General features: G+C 44.5%; 1 protein-coding gene across 2 annotated transcripts in view; it reads left to right on the top strand.

Annotated features, from left to right (window-relative positions):
- Positions 1-18883, top strand: part of efl1 (elongation factor like GTPase 1) — a 38955-nt gene extending 20072 nt beyond the window's left edge. For both annotated transcript variants that reach the window (XM_037451573.2, XM_037451583.2), the window contains exons 10-23: positions 120-256; positions 378-500; positions 723-822; positions 1125-1264; positions 1610-1770; positions 4434-4569; positions 6642-6773; positions 8546-8693; positions 9422-9551; positions 9681-9807; positions 10423-10627; positions 12369-12880; positions 14662-14846; positions 16706-18883. In XM_037451573.2, coding sequence (XP_037307470.2) covers positions 120-256; positions 378-500; positions 723-822; positions 1125-1264; positions 1610-1770; positions 4434-4569; positions 6642-6773; positions 8546-8693; positions 9422-9551; positions 9681-9807; positions 10423-10627; positions 12369-12880; positions 14662-14846; positions 16706-16894 — 2425 coding nt within the window. In that variant the 3' untranslated portion in view covers positions 16895-18883. The remainder of the gene's footprint in view (positions 1-119; positions 257-377; positions 501-722; positions 823-1124; positions 1265-1609; positions 1771-4433; positions 4570-6641; positions 6774-8545; positions 8694-9421; positions 9552-9680; positions 9808-10422; positions 10628-12368; positions 12881-14661; positions 14847-16705) is intronic.
- Positions 18884-23579: the final 4696 nt, after the last annotated feature.

The raw sequence follows: 23579 nt of genomic DNA on the forward strand, positions 1-23579 counted from the left end.
AGATGTAGATGGACCCTGTAGCCACAATGGACATTTTTACTCACTGATATTTCCACTAAGCTGCTGCACTGGAACCAGCTCAGGTCAGTAAACCCAATCCGTCCTGTTTGTGTGACTAGAGACAAGGAGAAGGTGGAGAAGGTGGTGACATCACTGGGGATAAAGGTGCTGGCCAGGGACCTACGTCACTCGGACCCCAAAGTCCTCCTCTCTGCCATCTGCAGCCAGTGGTTACCCGTTTCCCAGGCTGTGCTCTGTATCCTTCTGTCTGTTATGGGCTATGGGATGCCTCGCTTTGTGGTTTTTCTGCATCAGTTGAGAACTTTTTGGGAATGTTTTTGCATCTGGTGTCAAGTTTTCTTAAACAAAGATTGCAGTGATGGTCTGTGAGAAACTGCCCAGTCCCTTGGAAATGGCGGCAGAGAGGGTTGAGAAGCTGATGAGCGTTGGAGCTCGGCGATTTGACTCGTTGCCTGAACACACGCAGGAGTTGAAAACCGGTAAGCAGACCCAACACACACACTGGATCTTTGTTGAATTCTGAATTTACCTGCACTTAAACGTAGTGCAGTGTAGCATTCTTCAAGTGACATTGGATGTCTGCTGAGGTGTGTGTGTGTGTATGATTTGTGTCATTTAAGTGTAGCTCTCTGGAAGGATTGGCTTTATTCGGCTCATAGGATTTCTGATGTCTGCTTGACTCTTTTCTTTTTCCCTCCCAGCGTTCCTCCGGTGTTCCAGCGGAGAGAAGGAGCCGCTCATCATCTTCGTGTCCAAGATGTTTGCTGTTGATGCCGCAGCGTTGCCTCAGAACAGGCCGAGGTGTGTATTTGTTTTCATGTGCAAAGAGGAGCTTAACAACATCCAACTGTGTATCGGTATGTGCACTTTATCTTGTGAGGTACAGTTACCAAACAACACAAGTAACAAGTCTCAGAGCTGTCTTCCTGCAAGTTGATGGAGCCAGCTTCATGATACTTGGGAATTAGCCGAGTGTTAGCGGGCCAAGGCTAACCATAGCACTGCGTGAAAAGTCTGAGCCGCCTGATAACGTTTCCATCTTTGAACTTGTACCTGCAGAGATTACAGCCTTTACTCAACATGTTCCAAATGTGTGTGTGCAGGCCGCTGACCCAGGAGGAGATGGCCCATCGCAAGGAGCTGGCTCGACAGAGACACGCTGACAGGATGGCAGCTGATTCCGTAGACTCCTCCCACTCAGAGAGGACGCCACAGGAAGGCCTACCTGCCCAACTTGACACAGGTAAACTTTTCTCTCACTCACTTTTCAATTTATGAGTACATCACACTTGAAAAAACGTGTTGCGTCATGTGTCAGTGGGACTATGCAAATGGTTGAGTTTGTTTTTTGTTACCTAATTGTGTTTCCCAGACAGCTGTGGATCACATGCTCACAAGAGTCATGTGTTGGCAGAAAATGTAATCCATAGTACATCAGCCCTGTTGGTCATACCCAGGTTGACGGAACACAGCCAAATGTTTATCTGCGTAATCCCATGTTCATCTTATTTTTACGAATGATTCAGCATCAGAGAACAAAACCGTGACATATTACCCACTTTTTGTGTATCTTCTGTCTCCCTTTCAGCTAAGGTGGAGAGTCTGACACTGAAAGAATCAAGGCCAGAAGAGAAAGAGGAGCAGCAGACCTTCATAGCTTTTGCGCGTGTCTATAGTGGGGTGGCAAAGAAAGGACAGAGGGTATTTGTTCTGGGTCCAAAGTATGACCCCGCCCTGGGCCTCAGCACGGTAACCCCAGTTATATTTCAACCTTTATAGTACTTCTCATTTTGGAATTTACATGTCTACATAAAAAGTATTTTCGGCTTCACTTTTCAGTGACAAAATGTAACAGGTTATGAAGGGGGCCGTGTGCCAGGTTGGGTCAAAGCATCCTGGTATCATGGAGTTTTTAGGATAATAAAAATGAATAACAGTAAAATTCAGTTAATTAAATTAACAGGCTTTTTAAAAAACAGAACCCCCGCAAAGCAGCCTGTAGCGGACTCTGTCTCCCCCCCCACACCCTGAAGCAACAGGTCTGTAGATGATGCTGTCAACATGGCCCTCCACTTCGTCCTCCAGCATCTGGACTCCCCAGGAACCTACGCCACGATCCTGTTTGTGGACTCCAGCTCTGCCTTTAACACCATCATCCCGTCTCTGCTGCAGGACAAACTCTCCCAGCTGCACGTGCCCGACTCCACCTGCAAGTGGATCACTGACTTTCTGTCCGACAGGAGGCAGCACGTCTAGCTGGGGAAACATGTCCCTGCCTCTTGGACCCTCAGCACCGGTTGCCCCCAAGGCTGCGTTCTTTCCCCTCTGCTCTTCTCTCTGTACACTAATCGCTAGTAGTTGAAATATTTCAACTTTGAGTGAAACATTTCCCCAACGCTGTCTTGTGAAAGCCAATCAGTTGAGTTGAGATGCTCCGCTCGTCATCACCGCCGTCCTGCTGCCACAGCGTGAAGACACTTTATTAAACAGCCGCTCACCGGAGACACACAGGCAGCTGAGACTGAACCCCTGTAGGTTAGTTAGTGTCTAACAGAGACGCTGGCACCGATCCGACACAACAGGTCATCAGACGGGCTACTGGTCAGTCTGTTAGCAGCGCTGGAAGCGGCGGTCATCCAGGTGCACTTCCTGGAGGAGTCTGAAATTGAAGCTTTGTGCAGTGACGAACCCGAACACAACACTGTTTGCGGTCGCCGACGTTTGTGTGATTCACACAACAAATAAAGAGCCGAAATAGTGGTTATCTATTTCCATGGTAGATAGTAGCAAATATCATTACGGAAAAAAGCTGCAGAGATAAGTCGCGCCCCTTTCAGGCACGAATGAAGCAGAAAAAATGGGCTCCGAAATGACTACAACTATTTGCTTCAGTTTTTGTGTGAATGCAGCAGAACAGCTGCACCTCCAGTCACCAGTCTGTCAAGCTCCTGACCTATGCAGATGACACCACCCTCATTGGACTGATCTCTGGTGAGGGATGAGTCCGTCTACAGGTGGGAGTTTGACCAACTGGTGACGTGGTGCAGCCAGAACAACCTGGAGCTCAACGCCCTGAAGACAGTAAAGATGATTGTGGACTTCAGGAAGAACGCAGTCCCACTTTCTCCCATCGCCCTGTGTGACTCCCACGCCACCGCTGTGGAGTCCTTCACAAACAATAACTAACAAGTGGCGAAAAGATGAAATCAACAAAAGGCAATATTTTTGTCTCATCAGACCAAGAACCTTCTTCAACCTTCTCCAATTGATCTTGGATCCTCCCACGTGCATTCGGGTCAATTGCAGGGGAGATTTTTTTAGCTTTTTTTCACCCGTGGCTTGTTACAACTCTAATGGTGGGCGAATATTTACATTACATGTCATTTAGCTGACGCTTTTATCCAAAGCGACTTACATTGCATTATAACGCATGAGTTACATTTTGCCAGGGGAGCAGTTAGGGGTCAGGTGTCTTGCTCAGGGACACTTTGACATGGCACATGGGGCACCCGGGATTCAAAACTTGCAGCTCCCAGCTCATCACACTACTCCATGCGCCACCATGACCCATCACCATTTAGCATTCCCTCAAACCCTGCAAACTCTTGGGGCATCATGTGTTGGCATTTAGCGTGCATGGCATATTCACTCTCAACGCCGTGGTTTATCACCCCGAACCAGTTCAACTGTTCACCATTGTTGTTGCTCAGCATCAACCATGGATGACATAGTGACTCTACTTGTTGTGGAAGTTCTACTCACGTCAGACCACCAGATGGTGTCATGTCAAGAACCTGTTACATGTACCCTACCATGTTTATCTTGTCTTCCTCATTGGATAAGACGGAGAGTAAGACAAATCTGTTGTCATACCTGAAACGAAACAAATTGATTTACTTTTAAGAACAATACGGTACAGAACCAACATTTTATGGGAGCTGATGAAAGAAAATGGAATCCAAGCAGTTTTCTTTCAAAACAGATGTGACATTGACGAGAATGAAAAGAAAATCCTAGAATAATGTTTGTGATTATATCAAAACCAGCTATATTTTTCAACTCTAAATGAAAAACTGGATTTGGAGTTGAGACAAAATCGATAGTTAAGTTTGCCCACAAAATCTGCCTCAAGCTTTATGAAGCTCAAACTAATAAAGCTTGAGTAACAAGGTCCAGTGCAGCTCTTCTATTAGAAACACGGGCTTATTAGTCAGCAAATATGCACAGCATGAAAAACATCAACAAAGCAATAGCTGTGTTGCTTCCCGCCAAAGCAATATACGTATACCTCTAATGAATGTCCAAATGTTTTATACATGCAGACATTGCTGATCATCTGATTGCCTCCTAGCTTGTGATACCCAATGCGCTTTTGTTCATCATGGTGGTGGTCTTTGTCTCCTCCCTGCTAGTTGCCAGAGGGTGTCAGCTCTTCAGACTGCGTGTCTGACGTGCCTCATCTGTCCTGCTGTTCTATGGAAAGCCTCTACCTGCTGATGGGAAGAGAGCTGGAAGAGCTGGAGGAGGTGCCTGCAGGAAATGTCCTGGGTAAGAACATAACCTTCCTTCCTTCAGATTTTTGCTTTGAATTGGTTGTCGATCGACGGACAATGTCTACATGACAGAGGGGTGGGTTGCGGACAGACCATGACCTCTTTGTGTGCTGGTAGGAGAAACACAACTATGTACAAAAAAATATTATTCACATCTCCTTTATACAAAAACATCCTTTCTGCAAAATCACACCCCTGGCTTTTCCCCAGATGTATCCTTCTGCCGGCCTTTGTTGTTGAATGTCCTGCGACGTGCCGTGGCAAAGTACCCATACACTTAAGATTATTTTGGACGATTACAAAGAGCTGACATACCTTTTTTTTCTAATATTTGGATCCATCTGTTTGCCTGGATGGACTCATGGGATGGAATGATGGCTGTTGTAACACTCCAGGTATAATTTTCTAGATGAAGATGCTTCTCTCTTGGCTATTATCAGATGGTTACACGTATGTCTACAGAGCCTTAAGGAAGGAATTTAGTAGCAGAGAAAGTCACTGGAATCAGTATGAACGATATTGTAGGAATAAACATAACAGTGTTATCAGTAGTGTTGCATGCTGGTTGTTACAGTTGACCGGTAGGATGCATGCTTTTTACGGTCGGACAGCTAAAACCAAGTTAGACTGACGAAAGAGAACAGATTAGTATAGAAGATGGAGTAAGTGTGAATATAGATTGCGAGCAGTATTCAGTCAGTGATTACTTAGCCGAGTAGTACTTTAAAGTGTTGTGTAATGCGGAGAGTCGGGTCCGGCAATGTCAGGTATTGGACTGGCCCAACCATGGGGATCTCTATCACTGGATTTCCCCGGTATCCCCTACGGCCAGCCCACCCCAGTGAACCTGCATATCACTTATTTATTCATTTTCATCAGCGCCTTCATCTGAAGTCAAATTGACTAAAGGGCAGAATGGCCTGAAATACAGCTGATTCCCTTTGAGACCGCCTGAACGCAGTCCTTTTCATCATCAGGTTTTAGTATAAAGCATCTGTTTGGGGAGACTCATCTGTAGCTCGAGTACTACGAATGAGTCCTCTGGAAGGAAAATAATGATCCCCATTCAACATTGATCAAACCATTTGTTTTGCATTAGGCCTGCCTGATGACAGCCGTGACTACTGACCTAGAAAAAGAGATATTTTTTCTTTCTTCCTATGCACGGCAGTTACGCCCCAAAAAGTGTGTGTGTGTGTGTATGCGCACATGTGGCACCAGCAGAGTAGGGTCCAGGGGAATTCTATTTTACAAACCCATAATCAGACTGTATAGGTAGGATTTCATCTTTGTTCATGTTGAGCAAAGATGAAATACTGTAGAATAAAGATGGGTAGTTTAGCATAGGAACGTTATTTGGTATTTAATTGTTTCATTGTGCTATTTGATAGAAGAGAGCAGCTGGTGACCTGATTTACAGCCCCAATCACTGACTGCAAGGAGATATTGAGTAAGCATGCATGAGGATTGATTGGCGGATTTACAACAACTAAACTAGAAGCCCAAGAACATAAGTGTATAGTCTTCCTGACTCAATTTAAGGGCTTCATACAGAACATATTCACCAAGCATGAACTGTGTGGTGGAAAAGACTGATCCCCAGATCTGTTCTTATTCTATACTTGTATGGATTGAAAATCAAAGAAAACAACTGTTGGCTATAGTTTTACACAAAAACATTGTACTCTCTACTCTTCCTTTACTCAATAGTGTATAATCATTTGATGCTGTAGTAGCTTTAGCCCAGTTGGACTCTTCCTTGTTGCTGAAACACCAGGATGGGGCACTTCACACTACTGCTTTATATCAGTTTACCTGTATTATAAAGGTTTATATTCATTACATACTATTGGATAAATAATTGAATTCATATTGTAACTAGTTGTTAAAAGTTTATTCTACATTTGTTTGACATTTTTGTTGTATTTTGTCTTAATTTTCTCTTGTTTATTTGTAAAACTTGTGTGCGCCCGCGGAGAACACTTTTATCATTGCAATGTGAGAAGTAGGGTCTTTGTCCTTGATGTGGCGGTCTGTTGACGTTCTCTTTCCATCCTCTTCTCTCAGGTATCGGAGGTCTGGAGGAGAGCGTCTTGAAGTCGGCCACGCTGTCAACCTCCCCCGCCTGCCCCCCCTTCACTCCTCTCAACTTTGAAGCCACACCCATTGTTCGGGTTGCCATAGAACCCAAACATCCAAGTAGGTCTTGAGAGGCACACAAATACAGAGTTTGCTTATGACAATATATAATTTGCATTAACGAAATGTGGGGTACTTTTGGTCTAATGTATTGAATCATTAAGATTTATAGACTACACACACCATACTAATAATTGAGTTCATCTGAAGAGATACATACCGTTCACAGTATGCCCAAATCCTACACATTCTCACCCTGAAGTCAAATATTGATTAGTTTTCAATATTGCTGGAATTGAGAGGGATTAATTTCATTCTTATACTAGTACTGCCATTGATGAATCTGAACAGGTAGCATCAGAAACAAATTTCCATACATTAAGTACATGAACCTACATTCTAGGCCCAAATGATTTAGCATTTTTGGCTTTATAAAATAAATACTTTGGGAATGTTAGTGTGTGATGTTAGTGTGTGTTGTTTTGATACCATTGTAATGGCTTTGGGGCCAGGGCCATCATATTTACTTTTAGGTTCTCAAATGATACATACACGTTTTTATATACACATACACGGAAGATGTAAAGGCTCTCTGCAGTCCTGATGTCATCAAAGAGCTCATTCCACCATCTGGGGGCCAGGACAGCAAACAGTCGCGATCTCTCCGAGTGCTTTTCTCTCAGTAATGGAGGAACAAGCAGCTTGGCAGATGCAGAGTGGAGTGTTCGGGTTGGGATGTAGGGTTTCACCATGTCCTGGATGTAGACTGGATCAGAGAGATGTCAGTCAGACAGGCAGAGATCCGCGCCGCCACCTGAGTGTCCGAGTTGGGGAAGGAGAGAATTAGTTGGGTGTCGTCTGCATAGCTGTGGTAGGAGAAACCATGCGAGCTAATGACTGAGCCAAGAGAGTTGGTGTAGATTGAGAAGAGGAGGGGACCCAGGACGGAGCCCTGAGGATCTCCAGTAGTAAGAGGACAAGGTTCCCGACACCGATCCTCGGCTCTAGCAGCGTGGAGTTGCTCCGAGACAGCGAGGAGAGCAGTTTCTGTGGAATGGCCCGCCTTGAAGGATGACTGATGGGGATCAAGGAGGTTGTTACGGTGGTGATAAGAGGAGAGTTGGTTGAAGATGGCTCGTTCAATAGTTTTGGACAGAAAGGGAAGAAGGGATACTGGTCTGTGGTTGTTTTCTTCAGAAGTGTTGAGGGTGGGTTTCTTCATGAGTGGGTTAACTTTTGCCTCCTTCAGAGAGTTGGGAAATCAGCCAGATAACAGAGCATTGTAAATGAGACAGGTGAGGAAAGGAAGAAGGTCGGGGGCGATTGAAGAATATGGAATGGGGTCGAGAGGGCAGGTGGTGGGACAGGCAGAGGTTACTAAGGTAACAGGGGTGTGAAACAGGGAAGCGAGGGCCATAGAGGTGAAGTCTGTGGGATACAGTTGGAAGGAGGTGGGTTGGAGAAGGAGGAGCGTATGTCAGTCTTAAGCGGACACAGCGAGTTGAGAGAGGAGGACAGAGTTGTTAGGAGAGTCTATGCGGCAACGTTCGGATGCAAGAGTGCGAAAGAGTCGATTGAGGGGAGAGCCGATAGAACGGAGGAGGCCAGGGAGGGGGGAGAGAGTGAGCGAATGTTGCGGCAAACGGGTATAGAGTCGATTGAAGGGGTGGGGTCGTTAGTTGGGGAGAGCGGAAGAATGTATGAGACAAAGTAGTGATCAGAGACATGGAGTGGAGTTACAGTGAGGTTAGTTGTAGCGCAGTTCCTAGTGACATCTTAAAAATGCAATTGTACAACAAAGTGCTGATTCAGACTAATGGTTTGTGCGCTAGGTGAGATGCCAAAGCTGGTGCGTGGGATGCGTCTGCTGAACCAGGCAGATCCCTGTGCTGAGGTTCTGATTCAGGAAACGGGAGAACACGTCCTGGTCACTGCTGGGGAGGTTCATCTTCAACGCTGCCTGGACGACCTCAGAGACCGGTCAGTGTGTGTGGCGTCTCAAATGTCTCCTCACCTCCGCCTCTGTGCTTTGCAGCCCAATGAGCTCCAACTATAACTAACAATAGCAAGCATACGTGTCCTATCAAGGCTGGTGACCTTTGAGGGCTGATTGCTCTGAAGCACCAATATTCTGAATGATATACAATTCAACTGAAAGGCCTCCTTGTCTGCTCGGTATCGCAAAAACAGGCGGCCATTGTTGTGAAGGCTCATTCCTCTGAAAACCCATGCTTTAAGAGGACTTATTACAGCACAGCATGACTGCAATATATCTCGTTACATCAGTTGGAACCAGGTGAAGATCTGCAACAAGAATGTTTTATTTATGTTATTCTGGTTAGGCAATATTTAAATCCACATGATTCTGTTTTTAACTGCTGACCTGTTGTTACTCAGAGCTCAGTCATCATTACAGAATGCTACATGGATTATAGGTCCTTCATGTGGTTGTCATTGGGGCTGATAGCCGCTAAGTGATTGGCCCCCACCGTGTGGGGATCTTCAAAAGTAGATTTGCTTTCAACTTTTTGCACAGCTGTGGTCCTTACAGCCTAAATACTACCCACATTCTGTGTGTCTCACCACAATGCTGTTTGCTAAGTAACGTTAATGCATGATGATTCCTAAACAGCATGAAGTGGCTTTCAGAAGATCTAAAACCGTCTTTAGTGTCATTAACTTTTTAAACCTTTTTTTTTCTTCTGAAGGTTTGCTAAAATTGAGTTCAGCGCATCCAAGCCCATCATTCCATTCAGAGAAACAGTGGTTCGTCCTCCAAAAGTGGACATGGTGAATGAAGACCTGGGAAAGCAGCAGAAAGTTGCCATTATTCACAAGGTCAGTGAAGCGCACATTCATTGAACCTCGGTATAAGTCACTATATAACCCATTGATTGAAAGTCCTCTTTAACGGCTCTGTGTTGAGCTTTAGATTACCATGCTGGAATAATTGTGTGGACGTTTTAGGTAAAAGAAGAGGCCCCTCCGAGTCGTTTGTCAGAGACCCTGAACGTGGACTCCAGTGGTCTGGTCACCCTCACCACTCCCAACAGACTGGCCACGGTCAGCGTGCGGGCGTTCCCCCTCCCATCAGGTGAGACATGGACGTACTCTGCAGAAATGGTTAACTGTCCTGAAACCCTCACATATGGCGCGTTTACACCGAGCGGTACGGTACGGTACGGGTACACTAGGCGCCATTTTTAAACTACAACACGGTCGCAACAATGTCGCCGCGCAGCATTTACTTTAACAGCCACATATCGAGAAGCAAGAACAGGATCGGCTGTATGTCCTTTATTGTTGTTTGTGGTTAGCTTTCAGTTTTCGCGCGATTGAATGACGTCAATCTACTTTCCGTCCAATACCACGCCTATCAAGTGACGTTACCACTACTTTCTGGAATACACCACGCCTATCAAGCAAGGGTACTGTCGGCGGTGGAAACGCTCGCCAAATCATGGTTAACAGACCCGACCCGTACCGTACCGTACTGCTCGGTGGAGATGCGCCAATAGACACATACACTCCATGGCAGCTATATGATCACACTGCCCACTTTTCTTTATCATATCGACCCATGACCAGTGAAATCTGGGCTCCTTTTTTTGCCTGTTTGATGCATTCACACCTGCAGCCTATTATATTGGTAACTAATGTTATTTGGTGTTGTAATCAAACCGTGCCACTGGCCCTTTTCTTTTGTCAGAAGTGACCAGTCTGTTGGAGAGAAGCACAGAGCTGATTCGGACCCTGGAGCAGATCAACATGTCCCTGAGGGAGGGGAGGAGTCTGGACGTCAGCCCCCGGACCCTGGAGACCATCGCTGGATTCAAGGTCCAGCTGGAGAGTCTGCTGCAGGGGCGGAAGTGGAGGGACGTTGTGGAGCACATCTGGGCTTTTGGGCCGCGCAGGTCTGACACCAGATTCTGCAAATAGACTGTTCAAATAGACTGTGCTCATATGGCACATACATTCTACGTAGTATTAGAGCCTTTTTGTACTGTACTGCAGGATGAGGAAACGGGACAGATTGTTCTTCTAATATAGATTGTTATGTCATTTGTAATGCAAGGCCGTTCTTGCAAAAATTGCAGTCTACGATGGATGTTGAGTTGTGAATTTAAAAAAAGTGGCTACTGTGTCCCTACAACCTTCAGAATAAAGTATCCTCAACGTCTTAAAGGGGGTCGGGGAGAAACTGGATCCATCTCAAATGTAGCACACGCCTTAAGACATTCACAATGGTTCATAGGAAAGGTTGTTTGGTCAACCGATGTGACTGGACTGCACACGGTCCGACTCGCCTGCAGGCGAATCACAGTCACAGACGTTTACACCGGTAACAAGACGTTCCTGTCTCTAGTGGGAAGTCAGATTGACAAAATTACTTTCCTAAACGTAAGGAGCTTGTGATGTTCTGTGTACCAGCATCGCCATGGTAACATATTCTTCGCCATTAAAATCCAAAGGCAATTTTGGGGGGCTTCAGATACTTGAAACTGAACCAGACATGGCTGACACATTTAAAGTCGTAGAGTTAGTTATCCTGGGTGGTTTTGACACTCGGATTAACGGTGGCCTCTAATACATTTTGACAAAACAGCAGCAGCAGCAGTAGTTTTGACCGAGATTCACCAAATCCTGTTGGCATATGTAGACCAAAAAAATTCTAGCAATTAGTAATTAGGGGGCCATGCTCTTAATCCCTGTTTTCTTTGGCCCGGCGCTGTACAATGTGATGTCATTGAACAGCATCAAACTGCAGTAAAATTACCACATTTTTTCAAACTTTCCCCGTGGTTTGAAGACTTCTGAATGCTTCCATCAACACATAGCGCCACCTAGTGATCGGCGTAAGCAGGATTCTACAACTACTGTGATCCAAAAACCTTGTGGGCATCACAATAATGATCAGAAAAACACACTTGTTTAATGTGTGATCTAAATAGTGCAAAGAAAGATGTTTGAATTTGAGTCAAATTAATCCTCACCCGGCATCATTTATATTATAGATTACACATGATTTCTTCTTTTGACTTTTTCCACGTGGATGTATACAGTCCATCATTTCTTCTGTACTGACTCAGCAGGGATTTTCCGAGCTGTCTGCACAAGCAGTTGTTTTTACCAAAACACTGGCTTTTTGACAATATTTTCCAGCTTACATTTAAGATTATATTCCGAGACACACTCAAGATATTGAAGGCTTGAGACCTGACCAAATGGCAAGTATCTCGACGTGCGTGCAACCGGACAGACGCAGTTACTCGTGAAGTCAGATATTCTTGTCAGGAGTTGTCTTAAACTGGGCAAGAAAAGGGAATATTGGACCTAAAGTGATCGGGTGGACACAAAGCCAAATAAACATGAATGTAATGTTGCTTTGTGTCCTAAGTAACTGTTGCAAACACATTAGCTTTGGCGAATGAATTTGGGGTCAACAGGTCATTGGTTTCTTTACAGCTTGTTGGACTGCAAATCTCAATGAATGTAGCTAAAGTTAAATATTTGTAGAATCCTAGTACTTCTTTTCACTTCAAAGCAGATAAGCACACGGTTGTGTCGAATGGTGTTTAGAACCCTACCTCCACACAACTGGAGTTTATATCAACACAAATGAGTTATTCAGCGTGCTACTGTCCTTGTTTTCAGATATGGTCCCAACATTCTGCTGAACAGTGTGCAGGGCTACCAGCGGCCTTCCCTGTGGCAGTGCTTGGCCGGAGGAGTGAAAGCCGGCGAAGCTGGAGCTCAGGCCGCTGTTATACGAGACTTGGATAACAGCATCGTCAGCGGCTTCCAGCTAGCCACTCTGTCAGGGCCCATGTGTGAGGAGCCCCTGATGGGCGTTTGCTTCTCCGTGGAGAAGTGGGACATCCAGTCCTCATTGCCGCCACAACATCAGGACCCCTTGGAGGAGGACTGCATATCGCGTGGGACTTCAGGAGGCCGCAAAGGGAAAGGAAGCGGTGCGGAGGCCTCTGAGGACGGGCCGATCGGCGCAGGGCTCAGGCCCGAGGCAGCAGCCGACTGCTACGGGCCGGTCTCCGGACAGCTGATTGCTGCCATGAAGGAGGCGTGCCGTCACGCTTTCCAGGCGCAGCCCCAGAGACTGATGGCCGCCATGTATACCTGCGAGATAATGACCACCGCTGATGTGCTGGGTAAGACAATATTGTTAAGCACTCTCTGTCAAACAAAACATCTGTTTCATTCATTGTTGTAGTTTCTGGGTTTAAAAATAACTTGTAATGAAAAGACATTTTTTTTGTATGAATTGTGGTCATCAGGTCATGTCAATAGTTTGGCTTTCATTTGTCCAGGTGTTGAGATATCTGTCTGAGATGTATGCTTCAACCCAAGTAAAGTGAGAGGTTGTGGGGTTCAATGAGTGTTTACACAAATGAGACTGGAATGGTCCCCACCCACATGTGACCTCATGGTACATCTACTCAAAAGTATTTCCTCCAAGATGAATTCAAAGAAAATTAATGTGCAATTTTCCGTTCTGTGCCAGTTAAGAAGTTTGCTACTTCAGCTAATTCTGACATCCAGTGACCGTTTTGCAGAGTGAAGGGACGCAAAGGAAGGGTTTATCATCTATAGTTTTTGGCAGCCAGCTTGAGATCAAACTGGGGATGTTTGCATGTGTGAGGGTATCCCCATATGTTTAACAAACGGGGTTAAAAGTGTCGTCCATGTCTAAAGTAACAGTAGGCCCAGGACCTACTACCATGGATACGCCCCCCCAGACAGTCACTCACCCACCACCAAACCGCTCTTGCTGAACGATGTTACAGGCAGCATTGTATTCTCCTTGACTTCTCCAGACCCTTTCAATTCTATCACAGATCTCATCTGTGAACAGAAGCACAGCGTGCCAGTGGCAGACATGCCAATCCTGGTGCCAGTGGAGCTCCACGGTGCTGGGCAGTGAGCACAGGGCACACTACAGGATGCCCTGAGGCCACCCTAATGAAGTTTGCTTCTGATTATTTGGGCAGAGACATTCACCTAGTGGCCTGCTGAAAGTCATTCTGTAGGGCTTGGTTAGTGCTCAACCGGTTCCTCCCTGCACAAAGCAGCAGGTAACTGCCTGTCTCCTGGAATTTCCTCCATGTTCCAGAGATTGTGGGGGAGACACGTCAAATCTCGGCCCGCGTGGAGGGGTTAGAGCATTGTTTCTCAACTGGTGGGTCGCGACCCCCCCCCCCCCCTCGGAGCCAGACCAGTTGAGAACCATTGGGTTAGAGAACCTGTGAAACTTCTGTAGGGTTAAGAAATTGCCTCCCAGTAGTGGTGGTGACTCTAGCTAAAGCCAACACTAGTAGAAAACCATTCAAAGAGATCAAGAGGGGGAAACTTAAATTGTCCTTCAAATGCAAAATCAGTCCTGTTTGGTGGGTTGTCTCATTATTGTCCCTCTGGTGCACCTGTGTTAATTACATAAACACCATTGAGGATGGAACTGATTAACAACCCCCTCTGCTACCTACCTACGATTATCTTTTTCTGAGCAGTGTGCATTTACTTTGTTGCAGGCTCTTTAAATATTCAGTTGTTTTCAGGGGAAGGCATTTGACAGCATATCATGAGAAGCACATTTTAGTTGACAAAATATTAAAATATTTTATATTTTCAGTGACACAGTATAACCTTAAACTACACTAGAGGTGTTTTAAAAGAGTAAAAAATAACCTTTATGTATTTCCACATTTAGCCTCAGGAAGCGGAGCGGCTGAAGAGCCAAATGCTGCTGCCAAACACCATTTATCAAATCCATATATCCTCAATATTGGCTTCTTGAAAAAAAACACATCTCTGAACTAGAGATGCAGTTGAACCTTGGTTGCGGTCGGTCGGTATGTCCGCTCCCCGCTCCTAGTTAATGAAATGTTGTGACCATGTTGGGTGTGTTCTAACATTTTCTCTCTCCCCGTACCAGGCCGAGTGTATGGTGTCCTGGGGAAGCGAGAGGGCCGCGTGCTGCACGAAGAGATGAAGGAAGGGACGGACATGTTCATCATCAAAGCCGTTCTGCCTGTGGCCGAGAGCTTTGGATTTGCTGACGAGTTCCGCAAAAAGACCAGTGGCCTGGCCAGTCCACAGCTGGTCTTCAGCCACTGGGAGGTGAATATTGTATACACACATATATACATAGGTCACTGGGTAATATCCATTCCTGATTCCTCCTGTGAGCTTTCTGGGAGTCACGTCCCACGTGTGTGTTTGAGAGAATTGTGCCACTTACCTGATGCATTGCTCTAAACATTTCAATACGTAATCAACTCTCCAGCTTTATCTCAGTCGCACACAGCCGCCAATCAGGCGTGAGGGATTTGGGATACGAAATGCCCAGAGATTTAAGTCAACGGCGCATTAGTTACACACTCTAACAGCAGGAAACAAGAAATATCCCGGGCAACAGTCACTGAACAATCTGCCATCTGAAGATGAGCATTTCTAGTTTTCTGACCAGGAAACCTGTGAAAAACCAATTTGTGTTGAACTGATCAGGAGGTCGACAGTGACGTTAGTTACGTTGACTACAACAGCTGTTCTTGTGACTCAGTGTAGAAAAAATGAAAATGAGAACAGGTCAAATCATTTCTGAAAAATGTCCTTTACCAAACAATTTACCAAATTTTCACTTCATAAAAGGTATTGAAGTTAAGTGACTATAAATAAAAATCTGCATTTATTATGAAATAAACACATCTAAAGTGTTAATGATACATGATATCATATATATGCTAAAATTATTTAATATTTTCTGTAAAACTTTTAATCTATAATACATATTTATAGTCACTACTATTCATACATGTTTGATGTTATCCCATTAAATGATGAAAGATTTGAGCATTATTTGGTCTCATAGTGGATACTCGCTGCTCGTGTACGAAGCCGCCTAATAAACTCCCACTGGCTTGTGACGTGGAGCCGTATGTCCATGAGGCAACTGGAACCAAAGCTGGAACATGTCTAATGCACAGGGTGAACTTCTGAAACTCTGAGCTACTTGAACAATACCGAGTTGTACAAAACAACAACCAAACTACTGAATAACAAGTGCACAGGTCAGCTTTTCATAATGATTCAAAATGTATATCGAAAACATTTGAACAAATTCCAACATCTTTCACAACTTATTTTTGTGCAACAGTTTAGTTTAAAATTGTCATGGTGGCACGTATCGAAGTGTCTCCACATTGTGCTGCAGCAGCATTTGGCCCACTTTGTCTGACGGCCGCACGAGTTCTGGCTGCGTTTCCAGCCGTCGCACAACGCTGCTCGCAGCTTTATAAATAGTGACATCAGACAAGGTCAGAGTTTGATTAAAAACAGCAACTAACTCAATTTTAGACAGCGCTCCATGTAGACCAGTGATTTACAGTCTGGATGGAGGGGTTTGTCTGCTCTGACTGTAGCTGTGCTTTGGGGGGGGTGAATGAGATGAGATGACACGCATCACGCCAGTCACAAAACGTGTTTTGGGACTGCGTTTTGAAATCCGAGTTGGAAAGAGTTGTCCTGCGTCCTTTACGACACAGTATACTTGTGCCACAAACTTGACACAGCGTGTGTCCTATATATATATATATATATATTTTGTTTTCTGTGTATATATATATATATATATATATATATATATATATACACAGAAAACAAAATAAAGACTTTACCAGTGGCTTCTTTGGTTGTACCACGAGTGGAATTGTTTGTCCTCTCTCTCTGCTCAGATGTTTGCTGGGACCCACTTTTCACAGTCGACCAATTCCTAGCTGGGGTTATATGTTGTGTAGCAGCAATCCATTCCAAAGCTTGTTTTTTTGTGGGAGCCCAACGGTATGAATGGAAGTAGTGAACTGTTAACTCCAAAAAGAGTGTGAACCACGACGAGGTCAAATCAAAAATCAACTCTTGCTCTAATCTGACATAAAGATAGTGGGGAGAAATATTGAATCCCTCTCATCTCTGCTCTCTAGGTGATCAGCAGTGACCCATACTGGGTTCCCACCACAGAAGAAGAATACCTGCACTTTGGGGAAAAAGCTGACTCTGCAAACCAGTCCCTGAAATACATGAATGCTGTCCGCCGCCGCAAAGGCCTCTATGTGGAGGAGAAGATAGTGGAGCATGCGGAGAAGCAGAGAACACTCGGCAAGAACAAGTAGAGAAGAAAACACAGAAGATCCCTCCTTCAGGAGCCTCAGAGGCAGAGACAGTGCTGATCCCAAAACACACACCTGTGAACTCGTTTCTAGCTTGGGCCTCAGAATGCAGCCTAGTTGGCTGCGGCTGTAGTGCCAAGTGGTTAGGTCTAATTTATAAAACTATATACACAGCTACTTATTTTTATATTTTGATGTGCTTAACAATTTACATCAATAAAATAAGTCAACTTGAAATACCTTCATTTCAATGAGCTGTTATGTTTGAATTTCAAATGTGCTGGAATGTGGCTATGGACATTATTTGTCATTCCTTTACTTATTCATGAAATGGCTTTGATCCCCATCATTACGATATAAAGCAGAGGAGGGTTTAGTAGTTAATCCCCCTTTATACCTCCCCCTAGCGTCTGTGTCTGGGATTATGACCCATAAAATAAAGCGACACAATGGTGACCGGTACGCCCAATTAATAAGAAAAAACACAGCTACATGTGCTTTTGACAATTCTTAGCGTTCATAGTGAATTAAATTGATTCAGAAGATCTTTAAAAGACGGTAAAAGTAAAATAAACCGATTTCAAAAATATGTCCAGGCCTGTAACACCAGCACTGAAAGGCTGCAGAGTCTTTTTAGTCTATTTGAAGTATATTTACCATTTCCTATTCAGGATAAGGCTGTGTCTTTCAAAATAAAAGCCCTGTTGCACTCTATCATCTCCCATCCTCGGTTTCCAATGGAGCAGGACCAACTTCCAACACTGAGTCTGTACTCACCACAGACAAATAGAACAAGGCTGAAACCAAGGCCTGGAGAGGGAAAGAATCCGTTTAAAAATGCTCCAAACACAACTCCAACAAGTATTATTTAGAAAATTCGAAAATATATGTAAACGTGGCATCTGCCACTTATCTTGGTCTTTTTCAATGAAATGATGAATTTAATGTGCTGTTTCTGCAGTGTAATCCGTGCATCCTCCATTGTACGTGACCCACAGCACGCTTCGGAATCACTTTAGGGGGGGATTTCAAAACCAGACGTCACTCATTTACGCTTAATCCGTTTTGGCTTATGAGTGTAAGTGAGCTGTCACTTTTTCTCGTCATTCTAGTCGAATCCAGTACGATCACACGGTTCAGGCAAAACTCTGTTTTGTTTTGTGTGTTATATTGATTCATTTCTTCACTAGTAACATATAAACTGATTTTTACACATCAGAAAATGTACACGGCCTTTTATCCCCACAGAAAAAATCATTTGTCCAGATAGACAAAGTAGTTGTTGCACTTATTATGGGCAGCATGTCTTATGTGAAAGGCCTCTTACCCAGTAATTTCCCTGCAGGTTTTACAGACTGTTCTTCCACTACTCACCTATACACAGCTTTGTAACACGCTCTACTGGAAAATGCCTTTACTGGAAGCTTATGAACGTGCTTGTTCCTGAAACCCCTGGAAGCTTAACACCCAGGGGAGTAAGAGATGGTCATCTTCCTCCATCTCCCCCCTTTACACAGGAATATAGAGCATTTTGTCTGTATTTCTCCTCATTCAACAGGCAGACTGAGGTTTATAATCCTTCGCTTTCTTTGCTGATGTGTTCTGCTGAGCTGAGCTCATTTTCACTCACAAAGAGGCGCTCGGACAAGTCTCTATTGACAGAACACACAGGATCCTTTAGTACTTTCCATCTGGATTTCTATCACGGCACTGACACACACACACACGTCCATGCTAGGAGAGCGATGTGGTTAAGTGGACCTTTCTGTTGTGCTCCATAAATTCTATGCTTGTGAGGATCTAATCTGGATTCAATGTTTTAGACAGCTCTCTTTGGGCCGCATTCTAAATGGCAGTTGTGGCCAGTTAGGAGTTGTTTTAAAGATTTTTTTTAACTTTTTACAAATATTTACCCAAGCACCTTGTTTTTGCGACTGATAATAATAAACATTTAGAAGAACAACGGATCCTCCACTCGGACTACGTTGGTGCTCTGGCCCTAATAGAATTGACATTTTCAGAAAGCTATTTAAAATATGTTTTAGTTAATAGGAAACAACTTCTTTCTTTTCTAAATAAAATTGAAAATTGAAGTTATGTGGTCAAACCTTCAAATACAATTCTGCCATCATTTGTTCATTCTTTGATAAATTCAATTGTACTTATGCAAATACTTTTCATGATAACTCAAACACACTAACGGTTTTGTTAATTTCAAATCGATCCAACTACTGATTTTCCTTTGCTTTTCCAGGAATAGGTTGCCATGGCAGCAGGCCCTCTAACATTTCCCAGCTCATTCTGGGGTACCCCGAGGCACTTTCAGTCCAGCTGGATGATACAGGGACTTGCAAAAGTATTCACCCCCCCTTGGACTTTTCACACGATTTTTACTGTGCAATTTAAGTAGACGTATTCCCATTTGATCAACACAACATTCGTAGTACTTTGATGGTGCAAAATACCTTTTATTGGGAGAACCCCCTTTTGATGCAATTACAGTGCAAGTCTTTGGGGTATGTCTCCACCAGCTTTGCACATCTAGAGGTGAAAATGTTCGTCCATTCTTTTTTCCAAAAAAGCAGAAGCTCAGTCGGACTGGAGGGAGACCGTCTGAACAGTCAATTTCAAATCTAGCTATAGATTCTGTAACGCACCACAAGAGACCAGAGTGAACTCAAGCGCAGAGCGCAGTTTTATTAACGGGGTACAGACAAGGATCAGGCGTGGTAGTGTCCGGTGAACAGGCAGGGGTCGAAAAGCCAGGCAAGCAGGGAACAGACTGAGGCACCGTCAGGGAGCAGGCGAGGTCGTAGCTGGAGGTCAGGCGAGGGGTCGAGAGCCGGGAGCGCTGAGGTAGGCGTGAACGAGGTCTGGGACAAAGGAGAGGTCAATAGCAGGTAGGCAGAAACAGGATATCGCGAGAACGCTCAGAATGTGATGGCAACATGCACAAGACTTCGCACTGGCCTCTGAGGCTTCGGCAGCTTAAATGCCCAGCCTCTCCTGATGAGACGAGCCACAGGTGCGTTGGTGGGAGTGGCCGTGCCCGCTCAGTGGGCTGATCCTGAATGGCACAAACCACTGTAACGTGCCACAGAGGGGTGACTGAGATCCCGCGCTCCGGACCTTAGTATTCCGGAGACGGGGAACGTCTGTTTGTGACAGATTTTCTATTGAATTGAGGTCTGAGCTTTCTCAGAGCCACTCCTCCACCCAGCCCCTCTGCAGCTGAGCCAAACCACGCCCCACCAGTAGTCATTATTGGTTGAAGGTTGAGTTTTTAATCAAGTCATAACTCCACCTACTGGTAACAGGAAGTAAAGTTTCTGTAGTTTGGCTTGCGTCTCTCAGTAGGTAAATCATATCGACATAAAATGTATTCCACAGAAACGTAAGACAGCCCAAGAAGCATTTTATGTTTTGTGTAACGCTGTTGCTGTGGCGTCACAGACTTCTGGTCTATAATACCACGGCCATTGGAATGATCACTGGTGGAGCTGAGGCAGCGTACAACAAAGGTGGAAGAACTTGTGGCCTGGTGTCTCAATAATAATCTCTCCTTGAACACAGACCAAGACCAAGGAGATGATCATCAACCCAAGGAAGAAGAAGGTGCAGCACCTCTTTACATTGGTGAGACTGAGGTGGAATTGGTGAAAACCTTTAAAGTCCTGGGAACACATCAGTGAGGAACTCACCTGATCTCACAACACACTCCAGATTAAAAAGTAGTTCTGCACAGGCTGTACTTCCAAAGAAGGCCGAGGAAATTTGGTATGCAGAGCAAAATTCTCAGCAACATCTACAGAGGTACGGTCGAGAGCATTAATCATGTGTGTTACAGAATTTGAAATCCAGAACCAAGAGACTGAGGTGGAATGGTATAGAATAAGTTCAACACCTCTCTGGAGATATGGCATTTACCAGCCTGCTTTAAGACCTTCACCATTATCCCTGTTCTCAAAAAGCCCCGGATCTAAATTACTACAGGCCCGTCGCTCTGTAGTCATGAAGTCTTTTGAACAGCTAGTCCTGACCCACCTAAAAACCCTCACGAACCCCCTACTAGACACCCTGTAGTTTGCCAACAATCTGTAGACTTCCATTTTCTGGGCTCCATCATCTTCCTTCACTTCCTGGAGGAGTCGGTGAAATTCAAGCTGAGTGTGGCCACGAACCCAACACCGTTTGCGGTCCTGACGTTGTGCAAGTAAAGCGTGGTGAAAATTTGTGTAGCTTTTGGTGTGAACGCAGCACAACAGCTGCACCTCCAATCACCAGTCTGTCAAGCTCCTGAAGTGTGCAGATGACACCACCCTCATTAAACTGATCTCTGGTGGGGATGAGTCCACTTACAGGTGGGAATCTGACCATCTTGTGTCGTGGTGCAGCCAGAACAACCTGGAGCTCAACGCTCTGAAGACAGTGGAGATGATTGTGGATTCCAGGAAGAACAAAGTCCCACCTTCCCCCCTCACCCTGTGTGACTCCCCTGTGGATTCCTTCCATTTTCTGGGCTCTATCATCACCCAGGACCTCAAGTGGGAGCTGAACATCAGCTCCATCACCAGGAACCATCTGATGGGAGTCTGAGGTCCACCACGACCAAGACCTCCTGCCACACAAACAGTTTGTTTCCATCATCAGTTGGGCTCATCAACAGATCCTGGGTCCCCTACTGACTGACTCTGACATCCCCCTTTCCTGCGGTCACTCCACATTCACTTGTAACTTTCACATACACTCATATGGCAGGTGTGTAGAGTATAGTTATCTGCTTGCCAGTTCTCCTTATTTGTAACTATTTCTTTTTATCTTTTATTTTTATTCTATATCCCCCTAACTCGTGCGCGGAGCGACGACTAAGGGAGTTTCAATGGTTTTCAATTGGCTTGATATCCCCTTTGTGGTAAACAAACAGTCGCATGTAGAAAGGCTTTCTATTGTCGAATAATAACAATGACTCAGACTAGCTGCTGAACTGCTGCTGAACTGGGTAAAGCAAATCTACAAAAATCTACTCTGAAATCCCTTCCTTTTATACTTCAACATTTTAAAAGAGCTATCTGGCAGAAGTTCTTAAATCTTGTAGGTGCAAACTTGAAAGATATTTTTAAAAGTTTGGGACTGTTCCTGAACCAGAGTTTGTTGGGCCAAGACCTAAGACAAAATGGCTGGTGGGAAGGGGAACAAAGATAAAGTGGAAAAAGACAGTGATCGAAGTGTATCAATGGCACAAGTGCAAGAACTCCTTGAACAACAAAAAGCTTTTTACAAAGAACTTTTACAGCAGCAAGAAAGCAATTTCAAAGCATTTGTCTGCACTATTATGGATACATCCAGTAAAAGAATTGGTGAACTGCTTAAAGATCTGCAAGACCTAAGAATAAGTCTGCAATTCATGCAAAATGAGGTGGATGAATTGAAATCTACATGTAAAGGAACTCAATCAATCTGCAAATCACAAGAATCAGATATTGAGCGACTAGCAGAATCCATGTTGATTCTGGATGCTAAATCTGACTCCCTGGACAGTCAGGCAAGGAGAGCCAACTTAATTATAGATGGCATTCCTGAAGCAGAAAAGGAAAACAACTTAGTCTCAGAGGAAAAGGTTCTGATAATTTTCTCAAACTCAACCTGGACCCTAAGATAATTGGAGTGGAAAAGGCAATGCGTGCCGGAAACTTGAACATCTCCAGCGATGGCACTCAAAGCAGACCCACGCCCAGTCATTGTGAGATTCCATAGAATAAAGGACAGAGACACGGTGCTAAGGAATGCAAGAAAACTGAAGGGGACGAGTATTTTCATAAATGAGGACTATCCAGAGACTGTGAGACAGAAAAGGAAGGAACTTTTGCCTAAAACGAAAGAAGCCAGAGAGAGGGGGGACTATGCCTTTCTGAGGTATGACAAACTCATCATTCAGCAAGGCGAGAAAAAAAATTACAGTTCAATAATGGGACATGAAATGGTAACACAACAAATAGTGACTTTTCTAAAAATATCTTTTCTAATAATAATGGATGTTGTGTTCTCGTGGAGATGTTTTCCCATGCAGTGGATTTCTATCTGGTGTTGCATTTTCCTTAGGTTTCCCTTTCATTGCTGCTTTTTTCACACACACTTTTCTGTGGTTATGGGGACAAAATCACACTGTGAGGCTCGTAGGCGTGAGTTGTGGATTTGGTGTAAGAGTGACCGTGTGAAAGGATGGATGACAGGATGTGTGACTGAGGGTGAGTGTTCTCATGACATATTAGTGATACTAGATGTGGCAAGAAAAGGGTGTGTAAGAAAACAACTGAGAATATGGATGTGGGTGAATGGAGGGATGACAGTGTTTAAGACGGAGGGGGAGTGTTCATATGACATTTGGGAAGTTACAGTAAACGATGGTGCTGGATTAGTCTGGAGGAAGGGGTGGATTTTGAGTTGGATGGTTATAATCTGAATTATGTGAACAGAGGCAACAAAAGGGGAGGGGGAGTTGCACTTTATGTTGATAGAAGACTTAAGTACAAGATTGTTGAAAGTATGACGGCTGCAATTAATGATATATGTGAATGTATTACTATTGAAATTGATATGGGGAAAAGGAAGAACATCATTGTCAGCTGCGCATACCGGGGTCCCAACAATAGCATAGAGAAGTTCAAGGAGGTGATGGAGAGTATGGCTA

This window comes from Pungitius pungitius, chromosome 4 (genome assembly GCF_949316345.1).
Source record: "Pungitius pungitius chromosome 4, fPunPun2.1, whole genome shotgun sequence".
Classification (NCBI taxonomy): domain Eukaryota; kingdom Metazoa; phylum Chordata; class Actinopteri; order Perciformes; family Gasterosteidae; genus Pungitius; species Pungitius pungitius.